This window comes from Mustela nivalis (assembly GCF_964662115.1).
Source record: "Mustela nivalis genome assembly, chromosome: 14".
NCBI classification, from domain to species: domain Eukaryota; kingdom Metazoa; phylum Chordata; class Mammalia; order Carnivora; family Mustelidae; genus Mustela; species Mustela nivalis.
The window spans coordinates 21882920-21908147 of NC_139033.1; the positions used below are offsets into that span (position 1 = coordinate 21882920).

General features: G+C 57.8%; 1 protein-coding gene across 9 annotated transcripts in view; it reads left to right on the forward strand.

The window, feature by feature from the left end:
- The first annotated feature begins 245 nt into the window (after positions 1-245).
- Positions 246-25228, forward strand: part of MBP (myelin basic protein) — a 100802-nt gene continuing 75819 nt past the window's right edge. For 4 of the 9 annotated variants that reach the window (XM_082699348.1, XM_082699353.1, XM_082699354.1 and 1 more), the window contains exons 1-2: positions 246-481; positions 18900-18975. In XM_082699348.1, coding sequence (XP_082555474.1) covers positions 18925-18975 — 51 coding nt within the window. In that variant the 5' untranslated portion in view covers positions 246-481; positions 18900-18924. Of the gene's footprint in view, positions 482-788; positions 932-2248; positions 2444-9185; positions 9419-16114; positions 18250-18899; positions 18976-25228 lie in introns of those variants that run through there. The other 5 variants (XM_082699350.1, XM_082699356.1, XM_082699352.1 and 2 more) reach the window with 4 other exon arrangements.

The following is a 25228-nucleotide window of genomic DNA, read 5'->3' on the forward strand; positions in this document are numbered from 1 at the left end:
CGGCGATGGCGGGTGGGGGTAGTTTCAGAGGTTAAGGCCCAGGAAAGGTTCGGAGAGCAGGGGTTCTGGGCAGCCAAATGCGACCTCGCCCCGCTGGCGCCGACTCTGCGCCCGGGGCCCCACGCGACCGCGGCCCTCCGCGTCGCCAGGCGGTCCCCGAGGTGGTCCGCGCGGCCGGCGGCGCGGGGCGGGGCGGCAGGTGGGCGGGCTCCGCTCGGCAGCCGTGTTTACCTGGCTCGCAGGAAGCCCGGGCGGCGGGGGCGGGAGGCGGGGTGCGCGCCGGGCCCTGGAGCAGCCGCCCTCAGTCACCGCCGCGCGCCGGCGAGGACGAGCCTGCGGCCCCGGCGGCCCGCGTCTCCCTCCCCGGAAGGCAGCGCCGGCAGCGAGCTCCGGGAACCGGCTCCCCACGAGCGGGGCCCGGGCTGCGGAGAGGCGGCCTGGGACCCCGCGGCGCCCTCGGCCTCGGAGCGGCGGACTCGAGGTGGGTGATCGCGGCGGGGGCGGGCGGGGCGGCCCCGGACTTGCTGTGCGCGCCCCGGAGCGGGGCCCCCGGCGCTCTGGGCGGGACCCGGGGCGCGGGGCTGTCCTGGGCAGCGGCGCAGGTGGCAGCCCGAGGCCTCGCTGCGAGGGGGTGGGCGCGGGTGTGGGCGCCGGTCTAGGGCGGCGGGCGCTGGAACCCGACGGGTTTCCAGGTGTGGCCTCCGGCCAGGCCCTGAGGCCAGGTCGCGGGAAGGGCGCGCGGCCTAGAGGTGGCGGTGGGGGTGGGGTTTAGGGGTGACAGGTGTGGAAGGTCAAAAGAGGCCGCTCCTGGCGACATGGAGACGGGTGCTGGTGGCGAGCCGAAGGGCAGGCTGGGGGTCCCTGCCAGTTCTGAGTGCTAGTTCCACGCGCGGAGCCCCGCGGACGTCCCCGCACCCCACCCCGGAACGAAGCAAGTTTCTCTCTGATCACGGAGTGGGGGGGGCACTGGAGACTCGCCTGGCTTCCGCCTTCGCCGGGCCTGTCCCAGCTCCAGTGCGCGCTGCCTGCAGCCGCTTGCAGAGGCCACCTGCGGCCACCTGCACCCACCTGCAGCCCCCGGGGCCCACCTGCGGCCACCTGCGCGCCTGGCGCCTGTGACTGGGGGCGCGCGCTCCGCCTTGGCCCGGCTTGGTGGGTGGTGGCCCCCACGACGTGTTCTGCCCTCACTGCTCTGACGCCCCTTGGCTCTGGGTCTCCTGGGATGCTTGGTGGCAGCTCCTGGTTTCTTTCAAGGCCCCCTTTCGCCCTCAGTTAGGGAAGGCAGAGTGGGGGTTACAAAACAGTTAAGTTTCTTCGGGGTCTCAGTAAGTCTCTGGCAGGAAACAGGCGCATTCTGGTTCCTGTTCTGTGTTTTCCAATTGCGACAACGTGAGAATCAACAACGAGTGTGCGTTCAGCTCCACAGCCGTGGCAGGCGCGGGAGGGGGCTAGGGTGTGCGCTGAGGGGTGTAAACATGGTTGGGGGGGCCCTGGCTGACTAGGGAGGGACACCCACACTCGGCTGGAAGGAGTTTTTCAGAGGAAGCAAGGTGTTGGAGCACCCTAATAGCGCTGGTTATTGGAGACTGTCACTCACCAGGGACCAGACATTTTACAGCCCACGGCCCACAGGTCAGGGGCCAGCGGGCACCAAGGCTCCCTGGGAGGCCACCCGTGGGCGGCAGTGGGGCCCGCTGGGACATCACGGCCTGTGCGTGGAGCTGGGGAGCCCAGACCAGAGCGGCCCTTCTTGAAGGGTGGCCCAGGGGACCTGCTGGAGGCCGTCGGCCTAATAACGTGTTTCTACCAGACAAGGAGAAGGGCCCAGTAGCAGTTTTATGTTTTTAAGTGGAACAAACAAAAACCTGAAGGGAAGGAATCCAGTTGGAAGTGACCGTATAGTGCTGGTTAGCAAGATCTCTCAAGGGTTTAACTATTCTGAAATGACTGCTTTTATGAACTCGGGGGGGACCGAAGCTCTCTGGTTCAAATCCACTTTGGAAGTCTTTCTGACGGATCGCGATTCTGCTCAACGGTGAGACAGTGTAGGACAAGGTGCTTTCTCTGGGACTTGGCTTGACTTGCCCCGCGGGGGGTTGGGAAGGTCGGGTCTTGCTGCCAGGGTCCCCGGTGGCAGTGAGTGCTGGTGGCGGAGGATGTCGGCAGTTTTCTTGCCACCTGAACTGACAAACGTTAGTTGGATCACGTGGTCACCAAGAGTCTGGTGGGATCACCCCACCTGTGGGCTGTGCCCGCTTCCTTTCAGCCGCGGCCCACACTGTCCCCTCCCCCTCCCCGAGCCCCTGGCACCACTCATCTTGTTCCCCAATTTCTGTAACTTTGTCATTTCGAGAATGCTGGATGAACGAGTCACACAATACGTAGGCTTTCTCAATCGGCTTTTTTCACCAAGCGCCATTCTCCTGAGGTCTGTTCGGGGGGAGTCTATGTTCTTTTTCATTCCTGAGCCGTGTTTCGTGGCGTGCATGCATCACCGTTCTGGGCGGTTTGTTTTAGCCATTCCCTCTTGGAAGGGCACTTGGATCGTTGACAGTTTGGGGTTATTATGAACACAGTTGTGTTGAACGTCCTCGTACAGGTTTTTGTGTGAGCACAGCGTTCATTTCTTTGGGAATGAGTGCCCAGGAGTACAGTGGCTAAGTCATAGGGCAAGCACATGCTTCGTTTTGTGAAAAACTGACATCCTCTCTTCTAGAATGGCTGCGCTGTTCTGCAAGGTGAGAGGGGCCCAGGATGTGCACAGCATCGACAGCGGGTGGCACCGTGGCTACTTTTTATTTCAGCTGTTCTGTCAGGAGATGTGAGGTGACATCGTGATTTTGATTTGCATCTGCCTCAGGGATAATGACGTGGAAGATTTCCTGCGTGTATCTGTGCATCCTACAGTGAACAGCCTGCTCGTGTTTGCCCGTGTTCTAATTGGGCGTTTGGTCTCGATGGTTCTTCCTATGTTCTAGACAGTGGTCCGGTGGTTGGCAGTTATATTCTGGTAGTGGCCTTTTGTCTTCTTTTCACAAGGTTGTTGGTAGAGAGAAAGTTTTTCAACGTGACGGGATCTGTTATTAATTTTTCCTTTCATGGGTTGAAATGGTGGGGGAGGGTGAGAACGCTCTGCCTAACCTGAGGTCCTGGAGATTTTTCTCCCGTTTTTGTTTTTTTGTTTTGTTTTGCTTTTCCTACCTAGTGTAGTTTCGCATCTTACACCTAAGTCTGTTGTGCATTTTTGAGTTCATCTGTGTATAAAGTGTGAGGTGTAGGTTGAGGGCTTTTTGTTTTGCTTTGATTTACTGTTGCCTATGAGTGGCCTGTCGCTCCAGGGCTGTTGTCCAACAGAAGGTCACTTCTCAGTCAAGCTGCCCTGCTCCTCTGTCAGAAGTCACTTCCGCATACTTGTGTGGGTCCGGTTCTGGGTTCTGGGTTCTGTTCCACCCACCCGGGTGTCTGTCCCGCCACTGGCACCACACCGGCTTGATATCCATAGCGGCACAGTAAACCTTCACAATGGGTAGAGCGAGTCCCCTTACTGTCCGTCGTACTGGGATCAGGGCGACTCCTCCACGGCCTGTGTCTTTCCGCTCACAAGGGTTAGAATAGGCTCCTTTAGGTCTGCACCTCTCAAGGGGATGTTGATTTCTTTTAAAATTAATTCACTTTCCTGAAGAGTGAAGGGGTTAACGTTTTCCAAAAAAAAAAGAAGAAAATAAGGTTTTATTCGTAAGTGGTTAAACAAATTTCATGTTTAGTTTTATAGTAGAGACGAATGTGAAAAATATGCCAACAGGCACGTAAAGAGGAGAAAGAACATGGACAGATGGGCTCCCAGCGCAGAGCAGCACAGAGGCAGAAGGGAGGCTTTCTCAGTGTCTGACGGCCTAGTTCATGGCCAGCTTGGACACACACATACGCTCTGATGCACACCCCCCCACAGTTCTGCACACACGCACGCACACCTCACAACTGCACACACCTGGAGTCCATGTGCGTGGTCTTGGGGACATTGCTCCTTGACACCCTCGTCCTCAGGAGGTAAAAGCAGCACTTTGCACAAAAAGGGCGACCACCCTGCTCCCCAAATGTTGTTCTATTTGTTTTATTTTTAATTTCTTTATGAAGCAGTCCCCACACCCAGCATGGAGCCCACAACCCTGAGATCAAGACCTGAGCCGAGGTCAAGAGTCAGACACCACTGGGCCACCCAGGTGCCCCCCGAACGTTATTTTAAACAAGGTTTAATCTTCTGAATTTCTCAACCCAGGAGCTGACTTTTATGAGACACTGTTCTTCATAATACGTGTGTTTTCAGGACGTACATGAAATCCATTAAAGGTCTAGCTAATCTGCCCCTCTCCCGAGACAGATTTGTTTTCTAAAAGGACACAGACCGGCTGACTAATGGTGCCCGCAGGGCCCCGGAGGAAGGCTGTGCATCCCGATGGGGAAGCCCGGCCTTGGGCCTTCTCCGCAGTCCCTCTGCCCCCATCGAATCCAGCAGGGTCTGTCCCCAGAGAAGCCCGAGTTCTCTGCGGGGAGCAGGCCTTTCGAGGGGCACGTCTGAGGTCTCAGACACATGTCCCAAACCTCTGGTCCCAAGCCCCCAGAACTTGCCTTCACAAGTCAGAGGCCCGGGTCAGGACGGGGCTACCCTCACCCTCCCCAGCCACCCTCGGGTGGTGCCCCCAGGCCCAGGCCTGTGATCTCGCCTTGTCCCCGGCAGGCCACACGAGCACCTGGCGAGGGCCCAGAAACCAGCCTTCGCAAAACAGCTCCTCTTGGAAAGAATTAGATAGGAAAACAGTCCGACTTTTCACCTGCAGGAGGTCGAGCACATCTCTCTTGATGGCGCTAGGACACCCCGCCTCAGAACTCACACTGGCTTTGAAAAGGGGTCAGTGGCTCATAGTGGTGACAAGGAGGGTGTGGGAAGGGGTGTCTCTGAGGCGAAGCCACAGCCTGCCTACAGGAAGTGAGTTTCTGCTCTGAGCCCTTTGGCTGTTTTTCTTCAGGGCGAGATGCTTTTCCTTCATATGTATTGCAAAATCAAAAACACAAAAATAGTTTAGGACATTTTATAAAATGCAGTGGTTTTTAACAGCATGTGGATTTTGATTATGCAGAAATGAAGGCTTGGGTTTGGTGTCTGTCTCTCAGTTTTAAAACCATGTAGCAGACAGGAGTGTCAACGCTTGTTTTGTGAACAGACGTGACTTGGCTGTGCTTGTACGCCGGGTTTGGTTTGATCTGTGGTCAGCATTCAGTGCTGACCATCTTGACATTCGGGGACTGCGTGCCCTCTGAGCGCCCTGATGCTGGGGGCCCACGCCCGCTCATGGAGCCGTGTCGTGCCCTGCAGCCCGCGGGGGACAGAACCGTGGCCCACTGTGCTGCCCTTCGGGACCTGGCTCCCCGTCCCCAGCACCCCGCGGCTCCCCGACCGCTCCATCCCTTAGCTCCTGGCTGGAAGCCAGCAGGACAGTGACTTCCTGTGAGTAGGGCTCGCAGAGACGTGGGCCCTACGGGTGTGACGTGTCTTCCTGCAGTGATATTTTCTGAAATTCACGTTTCAGAGAATGACTCCTCTATACTGTAGTTAAATAGAGTGAGAGTTTGATTTTTGTCAGAGGGTCCGTGAGCATGGTTGCCCTGGGCTTTTAAGTAAGGGCCAGACCCCTGACAGCCGTGTCCACCTTGCACGTGTGGTGTCCTTGCCTCATGGGGTCAGGCGACACGGGACCACCCTGCACCCCGCCACATGCTGCCCTCCCCTCCCATTAGGAATGTCTGTCAGTGCCGCCCCACCAGCGGGAGGGAGCAGCCAGGTACGAGCACAGCTCCCGCAGCACAGGTGAGGCCTCGGCCCGACAACCACCGGCCTAGACAGACAGAAGACTCCGTCCCCTGTCGCTCTTCCGCCAGAGTCTGGTGGGAAACCTGGAGACAGAGCACACAGAACCATCTCCCTGGGTCTGTTCTGATGGCTAGCAGGGGGCACAGGGGCCGTGGGGGCACGAGGGGCGTGGTGGCGGGCGACCAGAGCGTCGGCCAGCCCGGCTGTGTGTCTTCTCGTGCGGCTGCGGGGCCGGGCCGACGCTTGTTTGCCCTTGGGTCGTCTGCCCACTGCCTGCCTCACTGCGTCCGGAATTCTTAGTCAATGCAGAGTCCCAGGCCCCGTTTCCGGCACACCAGCCACAGTCTTGGGGACCGGGTACAGGAGGACGTATTTTAATGAGCTCCCGAGTAAACTCCGAGCACCCCCACTCCTAGCGGGGGAGGGGCGGGTGACTCGCTCGTCTCCACGAGGTTATCCAGATGTGCACACGGGCTCACAGACGTGCGTTTGAATAAGGTCGACCAGACCTGGCGTTTCACTGATAACATGACCTCGTGGTGGAAGGAGGCTCTCTGGGACGACGACATTGTATCCGGTGACACTCCCGTGGGTATCGGAGAACAGCGTTGTCGTTCCGTCGGGTAGGCGTGAGCGTCTCTGAGGACGGTGCTCGGATTCTCCGTCCGTGTTCTCCTGCGTCGTGGGAACCTCACGTTCCTGCCAACCTTGCTGTGGTAGCAGAAGGCACAGAGCTGCACCGCGGCCTTCCCAAGCGCGGCCCGTGCGTGAGGAGTTTTGAAATCCACGGACTGGGGTGCGCGGAACACCCCGCTCCAGGTTCACAGGCCCACGGCGGGACAGCAGGTGTAGCTCTTGCCCCGAGGGTTCCTCTGTGTGAGGAGGGGCCTTGGAAGCACACACACGGTTTCTCACCGCAAGGCCCCTGCCCTGCACACAGACGGTGCACCACGGGGCTCCTGGAGAGCGGGACCGCTCCGCGGAGGGAGGAGGCGAGGTCGTGCTGTGCAGAGGCGTCCTGGTCCCAGGGCACTCCCCGGGCCTCAAACCTCCCCCAGCAGCCCCACGCCCCTCCCCGTGGCCCCGTGGCCCCGTGGCCTGCTCCATTATACATCTGCTGATCCCGGCTGTCTGTCTCAGGACGCACGCCTTCCCCGCTCAGCTTTTAGCGGCCTCTGATCCCTGGCTCGGGAGCATCTTGCTGACGCGGAGCTGAAATGTTCCATCACGTGTGTGCATCCTGGACACTGAAGTGTGGCTTACGTGCCTTGGTGTCACTGGCATAGCGTGTGGGTTTCCTGTCTGTAGCATCCGCGGCTGGCGGAGCTCTGCTGGGCCTGTTGTCATCGTGCGACTGGTGCGCAGCAGGGGCTGGAGTTCGGGGAGGAAGACGCCGCGTCTGTGCCTCCCCCGTCAGAAGAACGTCATATGTGATTCGTTCAGCTTACCATGTTGCCTTGGAAGACCGGGTAAATTAAAGCAGCAATTTAATAAAATAAATGTGATACTTATATTTTACAAACTAGGTTTCTGTGTGTGTGCATGTGTGTCTGCACATGTGTGTGTCTGTGCATGCGTGTTGGGGGGGGTGCAGTGGGGGTGCCCTGGTTGTTTTTATTCTGGTTCCTTTGGTGTCTGAAGATGCAGTGACCTTGGAAGGGCTGAGACGGAGCATTCTGAAGTGTGGGCACCGCCGCACTTGTCTTCCCAGGAATCGAGAGAGGAGATGTCAGATGTCGGCACAGGCGGAACACGTCTGCAGCCTCTGGATGGTGTGTCACACTGCTCCTGGAAGGGGGCACCATCCCAGGAGAGAGATGGTGATTCTTTTATCTGTCCTGATTCCCATATGTCAGGACTTATTTTGGAGGAGAGAGGGCTTCAGACCAATACAGAAAGCCGACCTCATCCACTCCAGACTGGTGGTGGGGACTGTGGGGGGGAGGGGGCGGTGCTCAGACCTGGAGGAAGACTTCCTGAAAATGCTGCGAAATGTCACAAGTAAAGCCGCATTAGGTAACTGTCCTGACACTAAGTGTAAATAGAAGTGCACATGTCCGGAGGGTTGGCAACACCAAAGTAAGTGAGCTGTAGGAAAAGTACATGTTACTGTGAAGCTAGGTTAAAACCTGGACGAGATTTCAAACCAACTGAAGAAGCAGCAACAACGGAAGCCAGGGCCGGCCCGAGGCGGCGGTCTCGTCGGAGCCGCTGTGGTAGAGTCGTCGCAGAGCCTGTGCCTCTGGGACGGATTTCTCTTCTCTCAAGACTTGGGCTCAGACAGGAGTTTGGAAAATGTACCCTGCACTCAACCCACAGGGCTCGCCCCGACCTCCTCCCGCGAGCGACACCCCATGACCGTGACCCCCGTCATCAGGAGGGAGCCCAGAAGGAGGCTGCTCTGGGATCCAGACCCCAGGGTCTCCCCATCGTCGTCTTACCGTCGTCTCGCTGGGCACGCTCCGGCGGTCTCTGCACAGACCCGGCCCAGCCCTTGGGTGGTGTGTGCCGGAGGCAGGCGGCGGGACAGCGTGCGGAGGGAAGCAGCAGGTGTCCACTCGGTCCTCCAAGCAGGCGATGCCCGGGCCCCGGGCGGTGCCCGTGGGCTTCAGGCAGGAAGGAGAAGCAGCCGGCGGAGGGCTCAGTGCAGTGTCAGCCGTGGGCCTGACTCATGCACAGAGGGTCCCTACTGAGCTCCCTGCCCAGGGAGCTGGGCTGCGCCCCCTCCCCCCCACCGGAGGCCAGTCCGCTGTGCCGGGGCCGGGTTGGATCGGCCTGGCTTCAGGTGTTTCTATTTAGCCACATTTGGAGGAAGGTTTACTAGAGCGTAATCTCTAAATTAGCACCTTGAAGAGATAATTAATTCAGGCACAAACCCCCAGCCCCTGAGTCCACCGGTGCATTGTTTCTACGTGTTGCTGTGACGGGTGATGCGGGAGCTGAGCACAGGGGCGCGCTTCCTTGACGCCGGGCCCCCCTCGCCTCCCGAAGGGCAGCGTCCCCGACTCCGCGCCACACCCCTTCCCAGGCTCAGAGGAGTCGCTTGGCCCTTGGCCTTGGCCTCTTTGCACAGCACGTGTGGGCCAGGCGGCCGCTCCCGGGGATCTGGCTGCGGGCTCTGCGTCCAGGACCTGGGCACCCAGACCCTCCGCCCCCCGTGCCTCCTGGTCCCCATGCCAGCAGGCGTGGCAGGTTTCCGTCTGGAGCTGAGGGCAGGGGCTGGCAGTCTGGCTGCTGCGTCTGAGCTTGGCGCCCAGCCATCTACCCACACTTCCTGTCTGCAGGGTCCTGGGTTCCTTCTGAGCCAGGGCTTCCGTGTTTGCCGGACTCCGCCCCAGATGGGCCTTCAGGGCCCTGGCTCCTTGGCTCTCCTCTTGGTGCCCCAGGCTGGGTGGACCTTGGCGGCTCTTCCGGCTCAGCCGGTCCTCCCCCCACGCCCACCCCTTGGGCTTCCCCGCGGACCACGTGCTGGTCTGGTTGGGTGTTTGGCCACAAACCAAGGACAGGTCTCCGAGCACAGACTGCCGCTCGAGAGAGTGTGTGTGTGGGCAGGTGAGCACATGTGATTGGTTGGGGTCGAGGGGCGGCTTCCTGGTTTCATTCCGTTTTCTCCTAGTCACTTCATGGGTATTTCCTGAGCACCTACGACATACCAGTCGCTGTCACGGTGCTGGGGATGGAGCAGTGTGCAAACCAAAAGCCCCACTTTCGTTGTAGGGTCGTTACAGCAGCTCCAACTGACAGAGCTCTGGCCTGGGCCTCCGACCGCGTGTGGGCTTCTCTCCTGGGCACACCCTGCCGCATTCTATAAAGGGTTTGAGGCAGAAGTAGGTCAGAGTAAGTCTGAGGACTCCCGGCAGAAGGGACGGGCTGGAGAACATGTGTGGGTGCCTTCCTAGCATCCTGGAACTCGGAAGAGGGAGAGAGTGAGCGCGCACGTGTGCACGGCATGCGGGAGTGTGCACACACTCGTGTGGGTGTGTTTGTGCGCTGCGGGCCTGACAGGGTCCAGCTCTCTTCGCCTGCTCTCCTGCTGCTCCTGGCGCCGAGCACAAGCAGACACTCTAGGAGTGAGTTTTCATCGCATCTTGTCTGGGGCGTGGCCTCTGACTTCGGAAACCAGCTGTCACAGTCTGACACAATGTGGGTGGCGTTGCTTAGTCCTTGTGGGGGAGCGCTCGAGGCGTAAAGATGCTGGGTTTGCGGAGCCGACGCTGGCAGAAGCGGAACGCTGTCCCTGGCTGTTGTTGGGCCCCAAGCCGCCCCCGCCCGGCCTCTCGCTTCCCCAGAAGGACAGCAGGTGAGGCCCCCCGAAGCCAGCTGAGGCGTCCACGGCTGCCTTGCTGCTGAGGGCAGATGCGGCTAGAATCCAGGTTTGCCGCCACATGCTGTTTTCTCCCACGCCCGCATGCCCTTTTGCTTCTTTAGATCAGTTCTGCCCTGTCTTTCGATGTCACCACGCCTCGTGTAAATTCTGCCAGGGGGTCAAATAGGAAATGCTGTGATTTGTAAGGAGTAGAAAGGGCTAAGATGCGTTATAATATATAATATATAATACGTAATACATCATATATAGTGACGCACGGGGTGGGCACTGGTGTCCTGTAAAAGGGCCGTCCTGAACAGTCTTGGTTTTGATGCAGCAAGAAAATCCCAAGGCCTCAGCCTTGTGGTGCTAAACCACTGCCTTCCGAAAGGAAGTCGGTCTTTTTCAGTTTTTCAGCCCTAAAGATGCCACTTAGGAACCCAGTGCCGTGCAGAGCCAGCTAGAAAGCGCGCGTTGAAGACAGAAGCTCTCGGCGGTCTCGTGTAGACAGCACACTCGGCACACTCTCGGCCTTTGTTACGTACTTACTTAAATGCCGCTTCTCAGTAACAGATTCAAAAGGGGCTGCATTGCAGGAGGTGCTCCTGGGAGCCCTCACTATTCACCGAGGCTCTGCGGTGGTTTTCACGCAGAAGATGTGAGGAGCAAAGGCTTTGTGAAGTCCTGGTCGATGTCTTTGGACCCAGGAGAGCCGGGCTGTGTGGCACGAGGGCGGGACGAGGGCCCCCTGCTGACCTTCGGGGGGAGCTCTTTGCCTTAACAAACGGAAGACTCAGGCTTCAAGAAATCCTTTGAAATCCTAGAAATGAGATGCTTTGTCTGGGGCCCTGTTCGTTCACGGCTGAGCCGGAGCTGGAGCTCTGGAGACGGCCTTCCAGTGGTGGCCGTGCGCGACCTAGGGTCCCCTGACCTTCCCGACCTCCGAGCTTCCCCATTTGTAAGACGAGCACAGCCAGGGCCGTGTCTCAGCGGAGCAGGGAGAAGACGAAGAAGCAATCCTCTGAAATGTGGAGAGAGCGCCCAGCCCATGGTAGCCCCGGCCTGTGGGCTGCTGTCAGCTTCCTGAGCCCAGACCTTCGGCCCCGGCCACACACCCTGTCTCCCGACACCATCTCCAGCCCCATCCTGTCTCCCGACACCATCTCCAGCCCCATCCTGTCTCCCGACACCATCTCCAGCCCCATCCTGTCTCCCGACACCATCTCCAGCCCCATCCTGTCTCCCGGGACCGTCTCCCACCCCTTCCTGTGAATATCACGGCCACTCACCACCTACTTTATCTTTCCCTTGGCTCTCCAGAAGTGCAGGCTCACCCTGCGGCAGCGGCAGGGCCCACCGGAAGCCTCTGACCATGTCTCTGGTGGGACTGTGATGCACTGACGACCACGCAGGGCACCATGCTTTTCCCTGATTGGAATCTGGAAGGTTCTGGAAAGAAGTCGCCCAGTACCATGATGCAGTGAGATCTGCTGTCTCCCGTGGGGCCCCATAGGGGTTGGTGATTTGAATCTGAACATTTTAGACCAATAGTTCAAGCTTCAGATGTTTTCTGTGTTTTCGGAAAGAAATACAGGTTTAGTTCAGTTAAGACTCAGAGGGGACTCGGCCCCATGGCACCTAGAAACCTGCAGCCTGAGCCAACGCCTGAGCCGACGCCTCCTCCCTGCGCGTGACCATCAGGAGCCACCACGCCCCGTGTCAGGGATGCATGAGTCGTTCCGGAGGTGGATGGAAAGACGCACGGAGTCGAAGGCACATTGTTCTGTCCTGTGGTCACCAGCTCTGGCCCCGAGTGATGCCCAGAGTGTGTGTTTCTTCTCACAGCCCTGGACTGTGTGCTGAGTCATGGGGCGCTCGTGGATCTGTGGTCATGCTGCAGGCACGGCTGATTACCAGAGCGGGTTCTGGGCTGAGCGGCGAGCACACACCTACCTGGATAACGCCATCCGCCTGCGTCCGTGCCTGGCTCGGCGGGGCATGTGGTGGAAGACGGCCCGTGGCTGGTCCCAGGAGGCCCCAGCTGGGGTTTGTTAGCCTCTGGCCACGGTTCCTGGCCTCAGGTGCTGGTCAGATACTAACCGGCCCTTCCCCCAACAGTCCAGAAAGTCCTGCTTCCCTCTCAGGTTTGCAGGGGGGTCGGGGGGACCAGGGCGGGAGAGCGTGTTACGTGCTCCCCCCGTGTCACTCGGGCTGCAGGTACTTCCGGTCTGTAGCCGCCCGCCCCCCTCTCCGATCCAGCTGCCGGCGCTCTGGGTGGGGCTCTGGTGCCCGGCCGACGCGCTGGAGCCCCCCAGGAGCGCGCGGGATGCAGCAGTCACCCGAGGGGATGGAGCCAGCCACCAGCACCGCCAGGTCCCAGACCCTCTCTGGGGAGTTCCTTCTGTCCGAGGTTAGCGTTCCCAAAAAGGAGAGGAGGCTGCCCCGTCGGAAGTGTCACGCCTCCTGCTTCAGGACCTTCAAGCTGGTGACGCCCTTCGTGAGGCACGACTACCTCCATCCATCTGAATTCCGCACTTTTTCCTCTTCGTACCCGACCCACAGTTCAGAGGTCAGACAAGCCTCTGCCACGCACATGCCCGGAGCCCACGAAGCCTGCCTCGCGCCCTGTCCTCTGGAACGCGCAGGTGGACCACCCCGGACCACCCCCGAAACACGACGACACGCTCCTGCACGCCCGGTGGTTCCTCCGTCAGTGCGAGCGACGGCTCCGCTCCGTCCCCAGGGGCTGCTGCCGGGCCCAGCGACCAGGCGTTGGGGCCCTTCGGACCCCAGTGACGTGGGAGCAGCGGTGGCCAGAACAGTCAGGTCTGGTGACCTTCAGAGTCCAGTGAAAAGCAAAAATTCTATGAATGGTTAATGCCAAAGTCCGTTTCATGGATTTAAAAGATCAGGAAAGCAAAAGTTACTACCCTGGTGGGGTGTTTCAATCCTGCCGTCATAAATGCACGTTAACACTCCTGTCTGCTGGGAAGTACCCGCGGCTGCGGGGGGTAGGCTTTACCAGGTTCCCCGCGGGGTCAGTGGTCCACCAGCCTCTGCGGCCCGCGCAGACCCCAGCCCGTCCTTCCAGTGCTGTCCCCCTGGGGTGCTTCCTGGCCACGCCCACACGTTGGCAGGTGCACGCAGAACGGGAAAAATGGCTTTGAAATAGCACCAGAGACCCAGGACAGAGTCAGCCCTCTGGCTCCCTACTGAGTGTGAAGCGCAATTATTTATTTTAAAAAATGTTATTGGAAGAAATGTGAATGTTTCCCGTTGAGACATGTGGAAGATTAGCTCTTCGGGGTTGTAATTAATGCCCTGTTGGTCTCATTCTGCGTCCGGCACCTTACGGAACTACAAGCCTTTGTCTAGGGACGGGAGGAGAGGGCGGGCGTGTTGGTCGTGTGGTCGGGCTCTGCGCCGTCGGTGCGGGCTTTCTGGCCTCGGCTGAGGAGTGTCCCTGTTCTCGTTAGTCAGCGCGTGTCCCCAGGTAAGTGTTCTCGGGCGTACATCCTCGCCGTCCCTGTTCTCAAGGCTCCTTGCCACAGGTCTGTCTTTGTATTGTGCTCATTAGTAATAGAAATGTATATCTTAGACCTATAGTGATTTTGTCCATGTAAGACGTATTTATAATACATTAAAAATCCCAATTTCTAAGTAAAATATTTTCCTAAAGTCATGAACCACTCGAAGCGAGATTCAGTCTTCTAAACGTTATTTTCTCAGCTGTGAAGTGGGAACAAAGCCACAGGGCTGTTCCTCTAATTACATGACTTAGAAGGTAGATGCTCTGAGCCCCGAGGCAGTGAGGAGGGAGAGTGGCTCCCGCATGGCCTCTGACCAGGCACTGTGGCCCCCGGGCTCCCTGGCCTCTCTGCGCCCCCAGGAACCCTGCGTTCCAGAAGGCTTGGGTCTGGGCGATGTCTAGGACCTTCTCTGTCTCACAGTCAGGTCCCCGCCACCCTCCCGCCTGTGAACATACACTGGGCAAGGATCTGAAGGCTCCTCTGAAGCCGGGGACGGCTGTCGCTTGCGGCTGCAGCTGGCAGACTCCTCGCCGTCCCACTCAGCACCGTCTTGAACCAGCAGCACTTGCCCAACTTCCTGGGTCAGGCTGGTCCCCCAGGGGGCCTGAGCTCTCATTTCAGGCTCCTTGTGAGGCACCACTCCTGGGCTCCTCAGGGGCTGCCAGTGTCCTTACCCCTTCTCTTCCCTCGACCTGGACAGTTTGAGCGGATGCCCACGGCTGGGTCCGTGCATTCCTGCAGCTGCTCGACCCGCCACGGTCATGTGCACCTGCTGGGAGGGACCCGAGGACAGAAACCAGGGGTGACTAGACGGACCCTCGCTCTAACCAGCCCACAGCTGCTGTGTCTCACCGCCGGAAGGGAATGGGAGGCTCAGAGAGGTGGGGCTGATTGCACGGAGTCGCACAGCACCGGCCTGGACGGCACCCCACTCAGACGTGCCCGAGCCCAGCCGGACGTGGCCGGACGCAGCCAACCCTATCCTCGGCGGCGCCCTGTGTTCACACGTGTCCTCCCGCCCGGCAGCCCTGCCGCGCACCTCCACTCCCGGCCGCCCGCGGCGGGGCTCGTCTGTGGGTCCTTCAGGATCTCCACCACGGGGCCCGCGGGGAGCGTCGGCTGCAGGGGGGTGAAGTCTGAACTGTGAAGGCCGCACAGTCAGCCTTGTGACCTTGAACGGCTTGTGACCTTGAACGGCTCACGCGGGGTGTCAGCCGCGGAGCTGCTGCCGCGTCGGTGCCCACGGACGCGTTATGGAGATTTCCCGCAGCCTCGGGGGACCGTGCAGGCCTCCCCTCTGGGACGGGACGTCACCCTAAGCAGCGTGAGGCAGCCCCCAGCCCCGTGCACACCGAGGTCTTCTGCTTCCAGTTCTACTCTCCCCGCCCGCCACCCCCACTTCCTTTTTTTATTATTTCACAAGAAGCTTCTCGCGTTACTCAAGACTCCTCAGAGCGCGCTGGCCTCCGAGCAGCATCCCACACGTTCAGAATTCCGCTCTCCCTGTTCGCTTAGTTGCAGAAGTGAAAGGGAACAGGGACGCTGGCTGGCCGGGTCGGGAGAGCGGGCGGCTCTCGATGTCCGGCCCATGGAGTGCCAGCCCCACGCTGGGTGCAGAGAGGACTTAAAAAATAAATAAGTGAACTTAAAAAAAAATGCAGTGGACTAAAGATGACCGGCCGGTGTCCCACTGGTTGGTCTGCGGCTGGTTCTTCGCAGCGTGTTCGGGAGGCTGGCGGGCAGTAGTGAGCTCCCCGTCCCCGTGCCTCGCCCTTGCCCGTCCCGCTCTGCTAGCTCACGAGGGTGCAGTGAGACCCAGCAAAGCCACCGCCCGAACTCGTGTGCATGCCGTGGCTTTGCCCGCCGTTCTACAAGAACCCCTTCACCTCGGGTGCCTTGGAAGGCCCAGTCCGTGACGAAGGCTCTAATCACCGTTCCCATGTCACTTCTCCCCTTGCATGCCCTGTCATTCTCTTTGGGCCAGAGTGCACCTTGTGATTTAATGCGAGAAGCTGCCTACAGAAAGTGGTTCGTGTAAAATAAATTCTCCTGCTATTAATCTGAGAGGCGGTCCACTCCAACTGCTTCTGCATGCATTCAGAAGTCTGACCTGGACTTTTGTGACGTCCATCTACCCTAGGTCCGGTAGTCTTGAGTTTTCTGAATATGGATTAAATCTTTCAGGAACAACGCTCCCAAGGGCAGCCTCAAGTTTTGCTTTGGAGTTTGAGGAAGTTTGGATCAGGACAGACCAGCTTGGAAGAAGCATTACCTTTCTCCCAGAGGGTCAGGGTGGGGCGCACGTCTGTCATTGGATTTCAGCCTCAAACGCCCTTTGTCCAAAAATAGCTCCACTTTTGTCCACAAGCCCCCAAATATTTACACACCCCACAGGATTCTGATTTAGGTTAGAGTCTTCGAGATTTATTTTCTGGAAGGAGGGAACATCACTCTGGGGAGAGGGGGAGGAGACACCGGCTGGAGGAAGTAGGGGTAGGGGGCAGGAGATGCGCTGCCCAGGGGAGAACACGGTTGGTGACGTGAGGTTCTTTACGCTCAGATAGAAGGAAACCCTGAAAGTCCAAGTCGTTGGCTTTAAAAGAAATGAAGTCTTCTTGCCAATGTTTCATTTTTCTCCCCTTCCCCTGTTTAGCCCCTCCCCAGCCCCTCCGCTCGGGGACCGTCCGTGTGTCCTCTGGAGTTCAGTGTTTCTTCGTTTGTTCTCTTGTTTCCCTTTGTTCGCCGGCTCTGTTTCTACAGTTTCCCGAGTGACTGAAACCAGAAGGCATTCGTCTTTCTCTGAGTTACGCCACTTACCATCTCATCCTCCAGACCATCCGTGTTGTTGCAGATGGCAAGATTCCGCTCTTCTTGGTGGCCGTGTAATGCGGCATTGCATGTAGACCACATCTTCTTCATCCATTCTGCAGAACATGGGCAAAACCAGTTAATTTCTTGTAAAGCCAACAACTTGGACTTTCGGGGTGAGATAGTGGTGTGAGAAAGTCGTCCGTCCGTTCTTCCGCACGGAGCTGTCCAGCATTCCCAACACCGTTTACTGAAGAGGCTTTTTCCCACTACATATTCTTGCTTCCGTTGTCGGAATGAATTGATCGTGTAATCATGGTTTTATTTCTGGGCTTTTTCTATTCCATTCCATTGACCCGTGTGTCTGTTTTTGTGCTAGTAACATACTAGTTTGATTACTGCTGTACTGTACAGTGATACGTCTCAAAATCTGGGATTGTGATGTGTCCAGTTTTGTTTTCTAAGATCACTCTGGCTATTCTGAGTCTTCTGTGGTTCCGTACAGATTTCGGGATTGCTTGTTCTAGTTTTGTGTAAAGGCAATTGGTATTTTGGTAGGGATCGCACTAAATCTGTAGATTGCTCTGGGCGGTATAGATATTTAACCATCTCTGTTATTGTCTGTGTTTAGTTTTGTATAACCCATTCTTATTTCTAAAACGGGAGGGAGATCCACAGAGATCGAGTGTTTTATTAGTGTGTGTATTCTACACATCTTGCAAGTTCTCAATATCTAGTTAAAACCCTACGAGGAATCGAAAAGTAGCCAAACTTCAGAGGGATGGCTGCTCCCTACTTCCAGACCCGCGTCTCCTGGGACAACACACCCACTCATACTCCCTGACTACTTTGTAGACCCCAAGAGGACAAAAGCAAGTTCTCTTTCCCTCTCTGTGCCTGTCACGTGGAGTACTGTGTGCCTCACCTCCATCTCGCCCGTGAGGGTCTTGAGATGGTCGGTTTAAATGGTTCAGTAGACAGACGGTGGAACCACCTTGGAGGCTGGAGTGACCTGCGGAGGTAGACTCACATCCTTAAAATCGTACATTCTTAAACACGAGGGGTTTCTTCACTCTCATGCGGGAACCGTGCGGAATTTACCGGTTCTCCTCAGCGGGTGACGTCTCACTGCCACCACAGCTGCCGTTGATTAACCGGAATTCGTCATCTCTGTTTCACCGAATCCTTCGCTTCCCCGGGCTCACGGGATGTGCCATCGCCTGGCCTGGTTTCCGTGTACAGGGTGAGGCGGGAAGGCTGTTCTCTCCACGGGTGTTGGCTGTTGAGGGTCTCGACCCGTAGCTGCTCAGGGACTCACACAGCCTGGGAGGGGCACTCGAGAATGTCATCGCTTCCTTTCTCGCCCATCCCGCCGTCCGTTGGGGTCCTCGTGGAGAAGGGCCAAGGCATCCTTCGTGGTCACTCAGAGGCACCCAGGACTGTGGGAGACTTTGGAAAACTTCAGATCTTAAGCAAGTTCCCTGTCCCCTCTTGGGGAGTGCGACTTTCCTTTTATCCGGGCATATGTACCATCGAGAAATCCTTCCCACCTCTACCCTTCAAGGACAGCTGCTTCGCGTTCAGCAGGGCATGGTTGTCACATGTTGAAAACAAAGAGTTCCTCATGAACAATGACACTTATACCTGTCCTTAAACACCAGCATCTGAGCCCAGGGGATGGTCAACGGTGATGGGGCACATAGTCCTGGTGGTCATCGCAGGGCCAAGGATGAGCGTGGGTGAGCAATTGGTATACAATGAGTGTGGGTAAATCCTCCACTTTTGTGCCTTGTGGGGGTGAAAAAACCATGAATATGCTGCTAAAGTTTATGTTAGAAAAAACAGATGAAGAACAGATTTTTTTTTTTTAAGCTGACTTCATCTTCTTCGCCGATGGTGTGCATTGTTGGGATGCTCACTTGTCTGATGAGCCGTCCTCAGTGTGACCCTGCAGTGTCTGTGCCCCCATGATTCCCATAACAGCGGGCCCAGGCGGGCCGTTCGTTTTCAGGAGTGTCGCCCTGTCTGCTCTCAGCGCGGCTCAGCGCACCCGGGGAGGAGATGGGACCCGCCCTGGCGCTACGCCGGGGGCGGACGCTGCCCACGAGAGGTCTGGACTCGGGTTCCTTGTCCAGGATGAGGAAACACACGGAGGAGTCTTTGTTACTGAGCAGGGCGTGGCGATTGGCCGGGGTCCCACGTCCTTGCAGTGTGGTCGGCATCAGAAGCCGAGGTGTAACGTGCTCATGCGGCTTCCGGTGTCTCACGTCCGGGGGTTTTCATTTTCTCGTCTCAGATGGGCAAGGTGTATCTCCCAGGACTGTTGCTCTGACTGAAACTGCAGGAACTCCGAGGGTATTGAAGCCAACGCCTTGTGTTTTTCTCGTAGCTTCTGACGAGCTCATCGACGCAGGATGGGAAACCACGCGGGAAAGCGGGAGTTGAGCGCGGAGAAGGGCGACAAGGTAAGACGTGGGCCGGTTAGTCACTGAGCACGACCCCTCAATACCGACTTTGGCTGCAGGGCTCCCTTGGAAACTGGGGGGGATTACCCCTGCCTCAGAAACGTCTAGAGTGGCCCTGAGCACAGAGACCAAGACCCGCACGTCTCGGCCCAGACCCCAGCCCATGACAGTCTTACTGGGCTGGCCCTCACGGGGCCCGCTGTCCGCCGTCCCTGCGCACTCGGTCACCGTACACGCTTAGAAGGTACCGATAAGCAAAAGGGAAGAATGCACATAAAAACGGTCCGAATCCAAGGTCTTCAGCAGTTACCCTGTTTCCCGCACGGCGTCCACTCATTGTATCGGCCTCGGCTCCCCTTGCTGAGGGCGGTGCTCTGCGCTGCCCTACACCCCTGGCATGTGTCCGAACTGAGGCTCAGCCTCTGGCTCCTGACCTCCCCGGGGCCGCCGGTCGCCAGGCTCCTGGTGGCTTCATGCTCCGTCTGGGACCTTCTCTACCATCAAGGGTCATTTTAGGTGATGACGGGGCTGACCCTGTGTGTGGAACGTTGAACCCTCCTGTTGTGGGGGCAGGGATGGGAAATCTCATCCCGGCTTCGGTACTTCATGTTGACGGAGCCTTATGTGTGTGACAGTCAGGACGCGTCGGGGCTCACGACCGTCCTGGAGCTGAGGGCCAGCCACCCCCTCTGCCACTCGCACACGAAAGTGCTTCCAGAAGCCCTGGGATGGGGTTGGGCAACAGCCCCTCCAGCCCCTCCGCCACGCTTGCTTGCAATAGGGTTTGCAGTGCATGACCGTGACCCGAGCGGCAGGGGGTCCTTCTCTGCTCCTGCTTGGACTCCTTTCCTGCATCAGCCGGGGGTCCTTCTCCAGACTTGTTTCAAGTTCCCCCCGTTCTCGCTTCTGTGCTGCCTTCATGAGCTACAGCATTAGCGAGTGTCTTCACAGATGATTTCCGGCCTAAGAGGAACTAAAGGGACTTCGCTGTCTGTAATGTCCTTACTGGTTTGGATCCTCCCTTCACTGCTGACGGGGGGACTGACTTTATCAACACATTAATGATCTTAGTTCATACTGAATGGGGGGGTGACTTTTGGATTCTTAAACCTCAAACTGGACGACTGATCGCCTCGTTCTAACGGCAGTGGCGTTGAGCTGCGAGTCGGGTCGGGCAGGGTCCACACCCGGAGCCGCGTCTCCGCCCACCGCAGGTGAGGGTGGACAGCAGCCACCCGTGCAGACCGGCCACCTCTGACCCTGGGGGACCGCAGTCTCCTGACGATGGATTCGTGGCCCCAGTTCTAAAAACCACTCTGTGACTCGCGGTTCTCTCCTTGTTTGACGTTGTGAGTCACTGAAACACGCTCTTAATTTGTTAGTTCTCCCAAAATAAGATGGTGGAGCTGTGGGGAGGTCCATACTTGCACTCTTGCTTCTGAAAGCTGATGTTTAACATTTGGACGGTTAAGATATTGGGGATTTAAGAACACTGGTGTCTGCCGGTGATCGTTACATGGTAAAGCTCTGCAGGGTTTTTTTGTTTTTTGTTTTTTGTTCTTGTCACCGGAGAGAAGGGTTTCACAGCTTTCCGAGTGAGCGTCTGAGATGATCCGTGGCATTTAGACGGGCACCAGAATAGAAGGAGACGCCGTGGGCCGCTGCGCTGCTGTGGACTCCTGTGTGCTCCCGCAGGGGTTCTGTGCGGCCCACTTGGACGTGGGGGACGGTCGGAGCAGTGTCTGTGTCAGGGTGCTGGGCTGACCTGTGATCAGAGGGTCTCTGCGGGGCTGTCTCTCTCCCCTCCCACACCCTTGCCGAGGACCCGTCCCGTGTCGGGGTGGGTGTGACTCCCTGCTCCGGCCGGGGCCTCTGTCCAGCGCCAGGAAGGAGTCCCCTCCCAGCAGGACCTTCGGCGACGGGTTTCCCCCGTGACTCAGCACCCCGCGGTCTTCCCACCGCACTCTCTGTCCCCCTGAAGAGCACAGGACGGGATGCCGGAGGGAGGAGTGTGTTCCAGAAGGCAAAGAGAGAGACGGCCGCCTTCCCAGCCTTGCACGTTAGTGGCTGGTGGAGCAGGACGCAGGGCAGGGCGGCCTGAGAGCCCCGTTTCCGTGGCCCCGGCACGGAGCAGAGCATCTGGGGGTGAGCGTGAGGGAGAAAGACCGCAGCCACGGGAGGGGCCACGGGACTGTTTCCGTGAGTCATTCCCAGCCTTCGGAAACGAAGAAAGCCCTATTTTGCCTTTGGTTCCCTGGGGTTTTAAGAAGGCTCACTAATTTATCAGCACGTTGTCACTCGGTCTGTGTCCATGCTGGGGATCGGGCAGACCCAGGAAGGACGCGCCCCCGTGGCCCTGGAGGCCCCAGAGGGCACCCGTGCTCGCTGCCTCAGCCCCGGGTCTGGCTGAGACTCGCCACATGCTCTGGCCTCCCCCGTGGAGGCTCCTGGAAGAAAACTGGGTCCACGGGCTAAAAATAGCCCCCTTGCCTTTGGGGAGGCCCTACCTGGCAGATGGCCCTGGGGAGCCCAGTAGGGAACCTGGCCAAGGGACAGAAGACATTTGTGTCACCTGGCTACGGCGGGGATTCAGGACCTTTTGTCGGCTTGAATGAAAGGTGTTGGACCAACTGCCCCTCGCGAGAGACTGTCCATTTGCAGCAGGCCCTCAGCGTGGGGTCTGCATGTGACCGGCTGTGACCAGTCCTCAGTGTCGGGTCCGTGTACGACAGGGACGCAGGAGAGAGACCATGTTACTTGGGCTCCTGGGTTTGGGGTTCACTCAGCGTGGGACTGCATTTCCCTGCCACCATACCTGGCTCACAAGTTCCCCATGTTTCTGGATGTTTCTATCTCATTGGTTTAAGGACAAATATACCACACTGAAAACCAAAATCTGAGCACCTGCAAAGTGTAGGTTCATGCCTGAACCTTGCAGTGGGGAGTGACTTCTCCGTCTGGTTTCCAGTCAGACCGATCAGTTCGCCCCGCCGTTTTTCGGAGCCGAGCGCGCCCCGACGCGGGCAGTACGCAGCGGCACGTTGCCTCTCCAGGGATAACCACGTCCCCCAGAAAGGCGTCCGTGTCTTCAATCATCATTAAAACGCACTCGCTTGACGAGACCCTCCAGACGTACACGAACGACACCGAGAAACGAGACGCTGGTTTGCGGATACACGGCACTTCCCGTCCCGTGTGGACCGTCTTCGCTTTGGTGGGAGAATCCGTCTCTTCTGAAAGGACTGACAGCCCAGCTGTGCGGGGGCCGCCCTTGTCCGTCCACGGGGTGATTCCTTAAGGCCTTTCCTTGACGGAGTCCTACATCCTGCAACTCATCCCAGCTGTGGGACGCCGCCGGGTCTTTTCCCTGATTTAGAAGCCGCTCTTCTGGCCGCGCCGGCCTGGGCGTGGGAAGTCGTCCTGTTTGAAGCCATCATTAGGGGGAGAGGCCGTCTGCCGTCATCTCTCCTCCCCACACAGAAATTCGGTTCACTGAAGGCCCAGCTCATGCGAGCTCTGCTGGCAGCCGTGCCCTCAGCGTCCCCTCCCCGCACAGCCCATGGGGGAGTGTGCCCAGGGGACCCCGCCCTCTGCCAGCCCCGGGCCGGGTGACGGCCTGCAAACCCCGGCAGGGTGCTGTCCGTGCCATGGGGAGAAGGGCATGGTGGGACCGAGCCCAAGCCTTTCAGTCTTCCAGACGCCGTGGCGCTGTTTCCTCCCGATGCCACACGTCCTCCTACACTTCTGATGCAAAGTGACGCTGTCACCACAGCTGTTTCGCAGAATGGGAAATGGACTTACGGAGAAAGCCACTTCCTGCAGTCACCCCGACCCCAGCCTGCAGCATCGTGTGGCGGGGCTGCGGGGCTGCTGGGTGCCGAATTCACCCGGAAATACTTACCTTTCTGATGGGCTTGTGGCACCTGGGCCGCCGTTAGACCCATATGTGTGTAATTTCTGTTTTCTTGGGCAAGTCGCATAAAGAAAGCTTTTTGAGAACTCAGGTCGTTCTTAAGTGAATCATATCTGTTTAGAAGCTTAGGGATCTGGAAAGTGGAAGGTACATCCTCACAGGCCTGTATCAGATTGAGAAACACCTCAGCCACGTGGAGTTAATCCTTAGTGGGGTTCCGGCGGGCGTCCATGGTAGCGTGTCTTCCGCAGAGTTCCAGAATTCACTCCGTATCCCTTGGCCTGTCCCGGTCTCTCTAGCTCACACTCGTGCGCACGCGCACACACACACACCGTAAAGCAGTCCTCTCCACCCCCATTGTGGACCATCGGATGACCTTCCCGACACAGGTGGCCAAGAAGCAGGTGATCTGTGGCTAGAGTCCCTGAAGAACCAAATTTTAAATTTTATTGAATTTTAAATACTTTAGACGTCAATAGCCATGCGTATGGAGGGGCAGCGCGGCCTCCTGGGCCCTCCGTCCAGGTCACCTTGGTTCTCAGACCTCCTGAAATCCTACCAAGCATCGATCCATTTTGTCTATGAAAAGAACTCTGGTCTCTCTCAGAGTCATTGAGTTTCATGCAGAAGCTCCAACTGGATGCAGAGAGTGAAATCCTTGAAGTCGGGGGACACACACACACACACACACACACACACACAAATACCAGAAGCTGCCCAGGAGGGCGCCAGGGCGCTCTCCGCTTCCGCCACCAGTGCGCCTGCTCCCACACGCCCCTCCCCGCTCAGCACGAGGCTCTGTGTCCCCCGTGCTCCACCCGGGACAGAGCTCAGCCCCGCGCACGTACAACAGCACACGTGTGGACGGATGGCTTCGGGCTTTAATGCACGCTGCGGTTGGCTCTCCCGACTTATCCCAAAAGAACTGCAGCGAGCGCCTGAAAAAGAGAAAATAATGTGGAAAACACGCCCTCGGAAAGAAACATTCTGAAACCTGTCATAGTCAATAACCTTCTTATTTTACTTCCGGAAAACTCTTGAGTGGGCCTGTGAGTGACTTGAGAACAGATCGCAGCAGGTAACGTGAAACACCTTTTCACAGTTGGGTTTTGTCCAGTCGTGCTTGATGAGAACCAGGGCCGCCTCTGAAGGCGGAATACATGGAACCCACCAGCCGGGGTTTGTCCCCAGGGGGTACGGGCACAGCGCCCGCCGCTGGGGATGCTGGTGACATTTCTGTTCGAGATGTGGGATTTTTTTTTTTTTTTAAGATTTTATTTATTTGTCAGAGAGAGAAAGAGAAAAACAGAGCGAGCACAAGCAGGGTGAGGGGCAGAGGGAGAAACAGGCTCCCCGCTGAGCAGAGAGCCCAATGTGGGACTCGATCCCAGGACTCTGGGATCATGACCTGAGCCAAAGGCAGAGGCTTCACTGACGGAGCCCCTCAAGGCGTCCCGAGATGCAGAATTTGTTACTGACATTAGAAAACCGTCCGACTAAGCTTTACGTTCCAGCAGAGCCTAGAACGTGCTGAGTCAGCAGTGCTCCTGCCCTTAGGACCAACCGAGAGACAGGACCCTAAGCTGGATTCTGATGCTTAAGGAATAGAAGTGGGTAGTTTGTTTCATCTGATACAGGAGAATGCTCGCACCTTTGTCAGTTGGGGTGGCAACAAGTCTACAAACACACGTGATTACTAAAGACATAAATAAGGTGTAATTAGTAACAAGGAACAAAGCCACCCGTCAACACCCCATCATAAAACACTGGGCTGGTTATGAAGCAGTGCCCCAGGCAGCATAAACCTGCGTGGGGTCCGCAGGCCGGGCCGGGAGTGTGTGTGTGTGTGTGTGTGTGTGCGCGCACGCGCGCAATCACGTGTGCTCAGCCCCCGCCTGGCCCCCCTTACCTCGGACGTGGCCATGCACCGCACTGTGCAGGACCCGTTCCCTCAGCCACACTGGGGCCTCGGGCTCAGGCTCAGGCTCAGGACCCCCATGGCTCCCGCTTTGCTTTCTGGGCTTGACCCCGAGAGATGCTCATGTTCTGGCTCTTGAGGCTCCCAAAGGCTTGTTTGCAAAGTTAGTCTCCATCAGAAACTGTGGCCACAGTTTGCCGCTGCTATCTTTGGGCCACAGCAGCTGTTAGGTGTAAGAGATAATTTTAACACAAGTTATTGAGTAGAAACAATGTAGCAGTAAAATGATTCTTTGTGTAAAACTAAGGGCAGACTGTGCACCAGAGGCCACCGGGCCCACAGCCCTGCCTTCTCTCTGTCGTCACGGGTTACCTCCCTGGGCTTCGGGCCGGCCCATGGCCTGAGACAGGAGCCCGGGGCTC